General features: G+C 55.1%; 2 protein-coding genes across 2 annotated transcripts; one reads left to right on the forward strand and one right to left on the reverse strand.

The window, feature by feature from the left end:
• Positions 1 to 1,268: 1,268 nt before the first annotated feature.
• Positions 1,269 to 3,086, forward strand: NCS54_00184600 (Hypothetical protein; the record flags this gene model as incomplete). Its single annotated transcript, XM_053147461.1, has 2 exons — positions 1,269 to 1,638; positions 1,744 to 3,086. The coding sequence occupies 2 exons, from the start codon at positions 1,269 to 1,271 to the stop codon at positions 3,084 to 3,086; spliced, it is 1,713 nt and encodes a 570-aa protein (XP_053003436.1).
• Positions 3,087 to 7,348: 4,262 nt separating this feature from the next.
• NCS54_00184700 (Hypothetical protein) lies at positions 7,349 to 11,392 on the reverse strand (the record flags this gene model as incomplete). The annotated part of the gene is made up of 4 exons (XM_053147462.1): positions 7,349 to 10,755; positions 10,804 to 11,144; positions 11,201 to 11,269; positions 11,340 to 11,392. The coding sequence occupies 4 exons, from the start codon at positions 11,390 to 11,392 to the stop codon at positions 7,349 to 7,351; spliced, it is 3,870 nt and encodes a 1,289-aa protein (XP_053003437.1).
• Positions 11,393 to 12,303: the final 911 nt, after the last annotated feature.

Consider the following 12,303-nt stretch of genomic DNA (forward strand, 5'->3'; position numbering starts at 1 on the left):
TCGTAGAGAACGTACAAGCACCAGGAGTCTCTTCTCACCGGTCATGTCAAGTTCACCACACAGCATTGGGTGATCCAACAATGTACAGTACATACATACTTCATACATACATAAAGTACAACGACGATATCACATCACATACACACCTACAGCCGCGGTACAGTAGTAGCAGCAGCAGCAGCAGCAGGCCCATGTACTCGCGCCCAACCGACGGCTCAACACGTGGACGACCGAGCGCTTCGTCTCCCATCATCCATTCAAGTTACTTCGGCCCTGTCCTGTACGGATACCGTGCTGCTGTCTGGCGCACCCCAGCCAACGCCAACCTACCCAGCCCAGCCGCCGCCCAGACGCCCGAGAGAGCCATCACCCATGCATGACCTGGTTTCCCGCTTTTGATATAACCGTCGTGTCGTGTCCGGCTAGTTCTCTCCCTCTTCTTTAACAGCCTCTCATCGGACAAGGAAATCCTGCACCTCCTCACCCAGAGGAACCATCCGTTTGTCGACTTGTCTCTCTCTGTCCTGTCGCTTGTTACGAGTCACACCCGCCTCACGAGCGCTAAGCAAACGGAGCCAACCACGACCAACCAACAGTTGACTCAAGGCATTAGAAAAAGCAACCAGCGATTCACCCGACGACCGGACTTTGTTTTTTTTTTCAGTGTGGGCTCGCTACCAAACATCAACAAGAAAAAAAAACAAGAGTCAGCACCGCACCAGCTACAGTACTACGCCCAGGTTGGCACCGGACACAGCCCACTAAAAAGAACCCACCGGTCGGGAAGCCGTCGCCTCGTGGACTGTACCCAACCTACCCCACCATTTTTCCGCCCAGACCAGAAGTCGCGACCGGAGCCCAGGCTTACAGGGCCAGAGAGTGCAGAGACTGAGGGGACCCGCCCGTGCTCGCTCCTGCTCCTGCCCTGCCCACCCACCTTCCAGTACTTCCGCCATCCCACCTGCCTGCAATCCCACCCCGGTCTTAGAGGAAAGAGTCCCCCCCCGGCCCCCGGATCCGCCGCCACTGCAGTCCTTGTTCTTGAAGTACCTACGTACCTACGTACCCAGCTGCTGTGCCACCACCGCCATCCACATCCACACCCACATCCACCTCCGAGGCATCCCTCTCTACTACTAGTACTCCTCCTCCTCCTCTTTCTACATACCCTTTTTCACCAACACCATACTGTACATCCCAACCAAAATAGTCGTTCGCTTTTACGCCCTTTCCGACATCTACGGCTTCGACCGTCCCCGGCCGACATCATGTCGCCCAATCTCAAGCCGCTGATCCTCCCGCAGCTGGTCCAAGAGCGCCGCAAGTGGGATATCCAACAAGTCAACGCTGAATGCGACCTCTCTTACGTCTACTACACAACAAACTCGTCTTCGTCCGATGTCGCCTCTCCCGTCACCCCGACTTTCTCTCCCAAGGGTCACTTTCGAATGTCGAGCTCGGCTTCCTCTCTCGACCTTCCTCCTCAACTGAACGAGAGTCCTGTTTCTCCCACCCAGTCCGTCCACCCCAAGGCGCCCATGCGACTATTGCCCGATGTGCAGGAGGAGCCTTTGGAACCCGAACATGAGGATGACAGCCCTGATCTCGAGGATCACTTTGGTCTCTACAGCTGCCTCTGTATGTCCCGTCCTTTTGGTTAGGTCTTTAGGAACCGTCCTCGACCTTTTTCCTGTTTCCCTACTGGTGCCCTTGGAGTTACTGACCCAATGCTTTCCCGTTTAGGCGACGAGCCCTGTGAGCACCGAGATAGTTCCGAAGATCTAATGTTCAACGGCAACCTTGTGAGCGACTACGACATCGACTACGACATGGGTTTCCTGAGTGACGGTGACGTCCCCCCCGAAGCCCCCTCTCGAAAGAGGTCGGGTACCGACTCTCCTTTTGCTGGTCTCTCGTCACGCATCGGCTCGCGACTCCCTAGCATGTCACGATGGAGATCCAACAGCCGCGCGCGGGGCAACCCTATGCTCTCTCCCAGCACCGAGCTTAGCCTGGAGAGTGTCGTGCTATCTGGAGGCCCTTCGAGTCGTTCGTCGTCCATGTCTGCCCCGAGCCGACCTGGCCAGGACCGTATGCCGGAAAACATTGGCCTGCCTACACCTGCAGTGTCATATTATGGAAGCACCGAGAGCGTCAACCTGCCAACCACCCTGCCTGCGCCCATCGACATTGAGAAGGCGCAAGCCCACAAGGAGCGGTCGAGTTTGGAGCGAGAGCGTGGCCTGGCTACTACTCCTCTACTTCCTCCTCTTATGACAAGCCCTCTCAGCGGACCCCCGCCCGAGTCGCCTCTTCAGTCGCCCACCGTCGCGCCTCACTCGGCAACTGTCGACATGCCCTCACCGCTGCCGCCTTCGACACACTTCCCTCGACCGTCATTGAGCACCAAGCCGTCTGTCTCTTCGTTCCGACACTGTCCCAACAGCCCCGAGCTGCCGCTTCCGCTCCCATCGATTCTGCAAGAGCACGATGAGTGGTCGGACCGCCTGGGACACGCCAACTTCACCATCACGCCGCAACCGTACCAGCCCGATGCCGTGAACCTCGAAGCGCTCCGGCAATTGCGCCACGACTGGGATCTGGCCCGATGTAACTACACCAAGCACCTGGTCCGAACGGGCGAGAATTATGGCGAGACGAGCAAGATCTACGCATTGACCGAGGCCAAGTGGGCGGACCTCGAGAAGCGATGGAGGACAATGCACGACAATCTCATGGAGCAGATTGTGGAAGCTACCAGCTCGGCACCTTCATCGACGAGTTCTGACCGAAGCCGAAGCCGTGGTCGCGGACGGGCACGAGCCAGCAGCGGCGGAGCTGCCCTCCTCGGGCGACCTCCCACGGACGACGTCTTTGCGGGAATGCAGTGGCGACGGCTCGAGGACGGACTTCCCAGTGCGATTCCACGACTGGTTGACGCAGATGGCAAGTTCCCGGCGCGAGGCGACGAGGACATTGTAGGACCCATGCAACGAGACGAAGTGATGCTACGGACGCACAGCGAAGAGCGCAAGGGAGCACGATTCTGGAAGAATCTGGCCGGCAAGGTCGGACTCAGAAAGTAATGGATTTGCCTGATGAGGCGATGCGATGCGATGCGATGCGATGCGAAACTCGAAGACCAACGATAATACCTATTCACGACCTTGATGCGATGACGACTAGACAAAACTAGAAGTCATTGAACGACACGGCCAGCTATCATGGGGTTTGCTGGGCATTTCTATTTCTCTCTTGTTCTCTTTTTTCTTTCTGCTCTTTTTTTTTTCTTACTTGCGGAGATACCCCGACTCATGTCACTCCTTTTTCTTTTTTGGGATGATTCCCTGTATAGCCACGACGGCAACTCGCAAACCCCTCGCGTTCTGTACTGAGCAGAGCAGAGCAGACAGACGTGTGCACATTAGTTATTATTGGTTATTGTCTACTCTAGACCTGTACATAAATGGATGGATGGACGGGAAGGGACTGGATTGGAGGGGCGTTGCCAGGGACATTTGTTTTGCAGTTGAAAAAGTCAAAAAGCTTAGATCAGGAGGGAGGGAGGCGAAAAAGGGACAGAGCGATATGAGCCTGTCCCTGGAGTTTGTACTGCTTTTTTTGGTTTGGTTGATTTTACCCTCTTGAAGGGTGCATGGTACACACATGCACGACATACAGGTTCAGATGCAGACGCAAAGAGACAAACAGTTGAGTTATCCGTCGACAATGGATGGCAAATGCAGATAATGGACCTGGCCAGGGATGCATGATTGGATGAGCATCTCTGGCAGGTTGGGCAAAACAGGACAGGACAAAGAGGGGAAGCCAGAGACGAGCATGAGATGACACAGGGGGGGTTTGTACAATCATGTGTATCGAAGAGGAATGTGTCTGTGCCTCTCTGATGGCTTGGTGGAGGGTGTAGGAGAAGCCCTCGGACCCTGAAGAGGAGTCGAGGAGCAATGAAGTAAAAGAATAAAAACGTTGAACAAACAAGCTGTTCCTTGGTGTTGCTCATGATATTGCCCATGTTGCTCAATGGTGTTTACTGAATGTTTCGATCGACAAAGAATGTTTCGTAGATCAGACCACCTTTTCTTCACTGACAGGATGCAATGAAGCCATCACCCTTGAAAAGCCAGAGACGGTTGATCCAAGCGAGGCAGAAGGGTTTGAGCGTCGCACTGCCTGATGCTGCGATACGATATGATGCGACCCCTCGCTGAGCGGGCGTCGCCTCACTAACATCTAATCAAACACGACGCGAACCTTTCAGGGCTGAAGAACGCAAACCATGACGACAGAGGCTTATACTTCCCCCCCGTGTACGGGCAACATACGCGTCGGAGAGTAGACGCCACCGCGTTTGAAGACCGACATGAAAGGGACGAGCCATTGGACATGAAACCACAACACACAAAAGGCTGCTTGCATAGTGTGTGTGTGGCACCATGTTTAATGGAAGGATGAGCCGGGTTGGTTTTAGCCTTGACAGATCTGAATATGTCGTCGCCCGTGGTGGCGGTTGGAAGTACAAACGGGAGGATGCATTCGGGGAAGAAAGAGGGAGGCCAATGCTGTCTCGGAGTTGTTGGCAGTTCTCGGTGTGGGTGGTATCTCTCGTATTCTGTTGTTTTCTGTATGCATACACGGCTGAGGAGTATCTTACGCGTCTTGTTCTTGGATAGACTGATTGATGGAGGGTGAAGCTTCTATATGTGTCACCTGTCGCTGTGCCAGGATGAAGTTGCACAGCAAGGAGGCAGCATAGGACGAGGTCGCGGGGTTGATGCGGGACAGGGCTAAGTGGACCCTGTGCACCTTTGACAGACTATTGTGTATGCTTCTGATTTATAGACAGGACGAGTTGAAGCCGGCTGTGCCTGTTGTGAATACTCGGGTATGCTATGTAGTGTATGCAGACAGATGTATAAGGCTAGGACACTGTTGATCATGACTATGCTTGGGCAGGATTTGATCACTCTGTATTAAGCTTAACGGGTATTGTCGATCACATGTAGATCTTATACTATACAACCGCAAAACATGAGTTTCCTTTCCACGGATACAACATCGCTTGCTCCCGAATGTTTGAGTGCGTAGAGTTATCTTGCCCCACCTGTCTATTCAATTGACACGTCGTAGAGACAATGACTTGGACGCAAGCCTTATTGTCAAAGGCTTATTCATCGGTCACCCAGTTATGATCTAAGACTGAGGAAGCACATGTGAGACTGCCGCAGGAAATGACGTGCACCACTTGATCCAATTTTGGCATTGCGTCTAAGACACAAAGTGAGGACATCTCTATCTCCAACTCTTCCAGCCCTGTTTGAGGTTTCAAGAACCTAGAATAACTTGGAAAGGGGCAACATGGGGTACTTTCGAAATGCTGGTTCATGATGCTCCCCAAGAGTCTTGGAGTGTTGAGGCGACGGCACGAGCCGAGTTGCATGGTCACCAACTTAGTCATCTATAGGTCAATAGGCCCTGGACCTAGTTTTCTATTGAGTCTCGAAAGTTCCTCTCGGCATCCCTCTGGCCGTCATCGATCCATATCTCTAGAGGAGAGGCAGTGCGTTGTCCTTGTATCTTAACCAACGTCGTCTCCATAAAGCATCCAACGTCGAAAGTTGATCAGCGCCTATAGTGAAGCCACATTAGAGACTGATCGCTACACTATATACATCGTAAATAGCTATCGTCGACTTATCTGTTGTCTACCAAGGATGCCAACTCGACGCACATTCTTAGCCCCGATGCCCCCGACGACTCCGAGAACAGCTCTGGAGTCGTCCACCATCCCTGAAAGAACATCAAATCATGCGAAGCCCGCACAAAAGATGTCTCGGCATATTCTCTGAGAGGAACGCGCCCTTCTGGCGTGGTTAGAAGGGAGTGGGTGGCTGCGAGGGGGAGTAGCGAGCAGCTCCGGGATCTTTAGAGGAGGTCATGGACAAGAACCAGCCCCTCAATACCGGCCTCTATTGGACCCTCATCTCTCTCTTCGAGTCCTGGAAAGGCCCCGGTGCGTCCTTGACTCATTCGCGGATGCAGCACCGGGCCCCGTTTACGGCCATGACATGGCTGTAGGTAGGGATTCGTCCGGTCGTCCTGCCCATGAACGGCGACATGGACAGACTCAAGCTCCCTGCTGGTCTCGACTCCGACAGCATCGCTCTTGCACACAGGCGATCCCAGATCACCTTTAGAGACCATACACAGGGTCGACGCGGGTCTTTCAAGACGCTCCGCCAACGGTTCTGGAACAGCTCGGTTCATAGCCTTGGAGGCGCGAAACCGATCAAGACGGAGCCAACCTGAGTCGTCCCGTTCACGTCGCCAAAGACGCCCAGACGGCCCCTGAGAGCAGCCTTGTGGTCGAAAGGCTCTCAGACGCGGAACTCCTGGCGTCGCTGACATGACCGCCTTGGGCGCCCTTAAGGATCATGGTGTCTTGCAGACCCCAGAGCTCCCCACCCGGGAGAACACTCTGATGTTCGGCTCTCCTCCAAACGGCTTTACTCCTGTTGGTCACACAACTATTCGCAGAACCCCCAGCGTCAACACGCTACTGAAGACGCCTGATGCCACTGGTCTTGGCATCATGAATGGTGCCAACCACACTCCCGCCCTCGAGGCACCCAAGGTGAATAGTGCGGACGAGACCCTTGTGTGTCGTGGATGATTTGCCGGCGAGCACCCCTTCCCAGAAGAACCGTCCGTATTGATGACACTCCCGGCGTCGAGACGCCCAAGGTGACCGGAGCAGATGAGACTTTGGTCATGTCATGGGATGACCTGCCGGCGGTTACTCCGGCCCACTACTGAGCCTCCCATGCCTGGATTCTTGTTCATGACTCAAGAATGGAAACAAGTCATGGATTCTAGAGACGATGCCTGTGCAAGTTGGCTGGGCCGCATTACATACTGTTTAGTTCTCCCTAGACACATGGCAGACATCACAAAACATCACAAGGCAAAAGAGATTAACAGGCACGGCGTCAAACATGTCATTTCCATACACGAGCCTCCCGGCTCTCCCAGTCCAACACTATTTATCAATCGTCTTTCCTCGACGAGATATCCCAAAAGCCAAAAAAGAAACAACAACAACCGACCAACACAAAAACCAACTCAGACACAACCCAGACAACAAACACAAACACAAAACCCCCACTGTGGTATCTTGCGCGACCACCAACGCCGCGCCCAAAAAATGCTTTTCCCCCAACGCCCCAAAAATGCAGTCATACACATTGAATTATCTCCTCCCTAGGAGGATCGGAAGCCATGCTCCCCCCCTTCCCCCCTGTTGCCATCGTCCAAAAAACACCACGCTCCCTCACGACTGAGAGCGGGTTCGAGCCCGCGTCACCCGCTGGGGCTTGACGGGCGTGCCATTGCCCGCCATGCCCAGATCTTCAGCGGCCTTGACGGCACGCTTCTTCTGGGCAGTGGACTTGGGCTTGGCAACGCCCGTCTTCCCCTGCGTCACCTTGGCCTTGGTAGGCCGTCCGCCCTTCTTGGACTTCGCCTCCTGGACGCTCTCCAGGGGCTCCCTCCACCCCACCGACTTCTTGCCCTTGCCGGCACTTGACTCACCAGACGCCTGGCTCGCGTCCGAGTCATCCTCACCCTTGGTCTCTGCGTGCTTAGCCAGGACCTGGGCGGGATACTCGGCGCTCCCCTTGTTCCTCTTGGTGTTGAGGCGCGTCTGGTGGGTCAAGTCCTGCTGCTCGCTGCGCACGCTCGAGTTCAGGACAGCGCCACCATTGCGGCCGGCGCCAGACCGATTCAGCTTGATCGGAGTTGGGATCGACGACTTGGGAGCACCGCTGGTCTGCTCCCGCGACCGAAGTCGCGTCGATCGCCGTGTGACTGGGCCCTCGGCCTCAGCCACCTCCGTCTGCTTCTCAACAGTCTCCTTCACCTCTGCTGTCGCCTCTTCAGCATCGGCAGGGAGATCTGTCATCTCGATCGCCAGGTCTGTCTTCTGGCGGGTAGTCTTTGTGCGGCGAGCTCGCTTGGGCGTAGTCTGCTTGGGCTCCTCCTTGCTGGGCTTGACCTTCTTGGCAGGTGACTGCACTTCACCACTGTCGTCGTCGTGCTTGCGTTTGTTCTTCTGTGGGCTCCCCCTGTTAGGGCTTCGTGCCTCCAGAGGCTGTCGCTTCGCAATCGGCGCCATGGGAGATCCAGTCTCGGTAGTGGTAGTGGCGATACTCTGGCGGGAGCGCTTGATGAACTCTCGCATGTACTCGCGGCCAGGGCTATCGTAGTCATGGCGGCGCGTGTCTGCTGTCTGGGCGGGAGCTGCTTCTTGCGCAGGCGTAGTGTCATGAGTCGTCTTGACTTGGGGAGCATCATCGAATTGGGCTGTGGCCTCGGCTGGAGTAGCCTCAGTGGGAGCAGTCTCAGCGGGAGTGATCTCAAGAGGAGCGATTTCGACAGGAGTCACGTCGGTACGAGCTGTTCGAGCAGGAGTGGTGGCCGGTAAATCATCCCAAGAGACAACAAGGGTCTCATCAGCTCCTGTTATCTTCGGGGTGTCGACAGGAGTCACATCGGTGGGAGCATCCTGAGTCGGAGTGGTCGCTGGCAAGTCGTCCCAAGAGACGACAAGAGTCTCATCTACACCCGTGACCTTAGGTGTCTCAAGACCAGGAGTGTAGTTGGCGGTGGTTGTGATGCCAAGGCCAGTAATATTAGGAGTCCTAAGGAGCGTGTTCACACCAGGGGAACCGCGGATACCTGTATTATTGGCAGGGGTAAAGCCGTTCGCGGGGGAACGGAAGAGCAGAGTGTTCTCCGCTGGAGGGAGCTCTGGAGTGCGGAAGTCAGTCTGATCTTTCACGATGCTTAGGGCGGTAGCATTAGGAGTCCTCAGAAGAGTGTTGACGCCAGGTGTTCCGCAAATATCGGTATGGTCGGCAAGTGTCAACCCGTTGCGGGGAGAGCCGAACAGCAGAGTATTCTCGCCTGGTGGGAGCTCTGGGGTTCGGAAGTGAGTTGCAGCCGATAAGTGAGGAGTCTCCAGCACACTGTCAATGGTCGGTGCCTGGTTAATGGCAGGGGACTTGAACGTGATTCGCGGGGAGGAAGAAATGGAGGGCGACATGGAAAACTGAGATCCGTCGAATCCTTGGCTCGCGGGAAACATGTGGGCGTACTCGGCCGATAGCTTAAATCTGACAAAGAGTCTGCCGTTCTGCTCAGTGACAACGACCTTCGCGTGGCCCTGGCATCTGTCGTCGGCCATGCGAGAAAGAGAGTAGACGGGAGCGGGAGGTGAAGAGACATGGGTCCCGAAGATATCAGGGTTCTGGCGCATGTCGATGTTCACAACGCCGTGCTCAATCGTAGCGGTAGGGGTGGGATGAGTGTTAGAAGGAGCTTGCTCAGCCTTATCACCGGCATCAGTGTCGGCATGGATTGGCTCGACAGTGGCATCCTCTTGAACGGGCTCAGTGACAGTGTCAACGTCCATTGTGGGCTCAGGCTCGGTAACCTCTTCGACGACGCTGAGTTCAGCGGCGGTAACAATATCCATGGTAGGTTCGGGCTCGGAAGCTTCCTCGACGACGCTAAGTTGAGAAGAATCAACATTGGTAGGAGTAGACTTGGCTGGGGTAGAGGTGACAGAGTCAAACAAGGAGCCAATCGAGATGTCATCGCGGAAGATATCCTGCTCTTGGAATCGAACCTTCTGGGGAGAAGAAGAAGCGCGTCGTGCCTTATCCTTGAGGTACTTTCGGAGGAGGGGCTCACTCTGGCGTCGGCGGGCCTTGTTGACGTTCTTGATACGCTTGGGCTCGCTGGCCTGAACAGAGGTGTTCATCCAAGAGATGGAAGAGTTGAAAGATGGCGAAACAGTGCCAAAGTCAAAGGAAGCGGGCTCGGCAGATCGAGGAGTAAGTTCGAACTGAGGCAGCTGAGGAGTAGTAGGAGGAAGGAGAGCGGCCAGGCCGATGGGGCTGTCGGTCTGGATGGGAGTAGCGGGCGCTCGCATAGGACGCACGGGGCTGAAGGCCTGAGGGGTGGAGGGATCGTGTCGGCTCCATCGAGAGGGTGTGGGAGCGACAGGTCGGGTGTGAGTGAGATGCTCAATTGAGTCATCCTCGAATGTGTCGGCGGATCGGGTGAGAGGAGTAGAATCGATACCGCGAGGAGTAATAGCAGGCTTCGCAGGGTTGGGCGATTGCTGAATGGGGGTAGAAGGAGCCGAATCGGACTTGGTAGGAGATGGAGAGGCCTTGGGACTCGAGCCAGGAACAAGCTTGTAGACGCTGTTCGTGAGAAGGCGCATGCTCTTCTTGATAGGGCTTGTGAGTCGGGCGATTCGCTTCTGTGGCGATCGCGCCTCGGCGTGGATGACAGGTCGGAGGATGGCGGTTGGGGTGGGTGGTTCGGTGTAGTCGGTGACATCCGACAACCTGGGTCCGGCAGAAACAGGCTTGCGAACGTTGCGCTGGGTCTGGCGCATGATGTAAAGAGCCTCGGCGATGGATGCCGTCTTGAGGCTGACTTGGCCGTCGCCGTTGATCATAGCCCGTTCGATGATGGGGAGAAGTTGGTGGTAGACACCAAGCTTGTTACCTCCACTGGGAACAAGTGATACAGGAATATCGGCAATGTCGGCGCCGGCGTATCGCTTCATGGGCACGACTTGGACAAGCTCACCGCGTCGGGCTGCAATCTTGTCTGCAAGGTGGGTTTCGGTGGATGTTGTCATGTAGTAGTTGGTAACGTCGACTAGAGAGAAGTCAGTGAGTGAAACAGTGACAGAAACGGCAGACATACCCTTGGCCAGCATCCAAATGTTAGCGACTTCAGCTTCAGAGCAAGCTCGTCCTTCGAAATCGATGCCTCCTTCGACAGGCTTGAAGTCCACACTTCGACGTCGAATGCGTCGCGACTCTTCCTCGAGAGTAAACTCATCGACAGCCGGCTCAGGCTCAGGCGCGGGGGTCTTGAAGGTCTTCGTGGCAACGGAGTCGAGGTGACGGCGTCGGGTGCAGAGACCGACTCGTTTCATGATCTGGCCGGTTTGACCCGTCGAGGCATGGCGCTGGATCGGGATGCGAGACCAGGCTGGAAGTCGAGAGATGGGTGTAGGGGCGGCGAGATCTGTGCTCCATGACCTGCAATCGCGTTAGCTATCTCGTGCGTGGCGCAACAACATTGTGCGCAAGCCTACATGTTGGTGGCTTCTGTGCCAGTCTGGGCGTTGGAGAAGAAGGGGATGAAGGAGGTTGAGACGGGTTGACTTGGAGTAAATGTTAGCACACAATAGAAGCTTCAATAGAAATGGCTGATAAGAAGAACAAAGAACTCACATCTTCATGGGTGATTGCCCGAAACCCCATTTGGGGAGATCCGCGGCCGCCATCGCGAAGGATGTGCAGCGCGGGAACGAGAGAAAGTAAACAAACCGCCCAACACAGCGGGGCCAACGATCAAAGAGTCGACGAGAAATCGGTTAAAGACGAAGCTTGAATAAAGTTCGAAAGTGTAAAAGAAAAGTCGGCCGACTCGAAGATCGTGAAGCGCAAAAGCGTGTGTGTGCGAAGAAGAGAGAAAAGTTCGGGTACGAATTGCGCGGGAAGATTGTTTGGTGGAGAGGAGGGCGTGTGTGTTGTGTGTTTGTAGAGGTTGCTGGGATCTGGAAGTGTGGGCGGGTACGCTTCTGCCAGACGCGTCGAGGTGCGGTGCCAAACAACCGCGCGGGTCACGTGGGGCGCACCCTTTTGGACTCCACTCTGCACAACGCGCCATGGTCGCCAGTGATGGCGGCCAACCAGGGGATGCAGTGAGGGGTCAGGTTTATTCAAATCGACGCGCTGCTCTATTATCGAAATTTACTGGTTCAGGAACGTCTGTTTATTTCTCGACTCAATGAGGCCCACGTCGCAAAGTCCCGTTGGATCAAGGACATTTGAAGAACAATGAGGCACTACCAGTTGGCGTCAAGCTCGGAGCGCATGTAAAATCATTAGAATAGCGTCCCCAGAGCCAATCGCTTGAGCCTAATTAGACCGGTACTGAAACTCTGCCGATCAGCCACTTTACTGGCAATTCCCGAGCGGCCTGCGCATGGAAGGCCCCCGTTGTTGGTCTTCAGGGATCCTGGCCTCACCGATGTTTGCGGGTGGTGCGATGATTGCCTGGCAGTAAATGAATGGAAATTTGAGGCATGCAATGCTACACTGGGCTATATACGTAAGTTCTATTCATGGCACTTTACATTGAAGTCTTGAGAAGCATTCAGGGTTTCGACTGCATCAGGTCCATATCAAAGTT

This window comes from Fusarium falciforme, chromosome 1 (genome assembly GCF_026873545.1).
Source record: "Fusarium falciforme chromosome 1, complete sequence".
Classification (NCBI taxonomy): Eukaryota; Fungi; Ascomycota; class Sordariomycetes; order Hypocreales; family Nectriaceae; genus Fusarium; species Fusarium falciforme.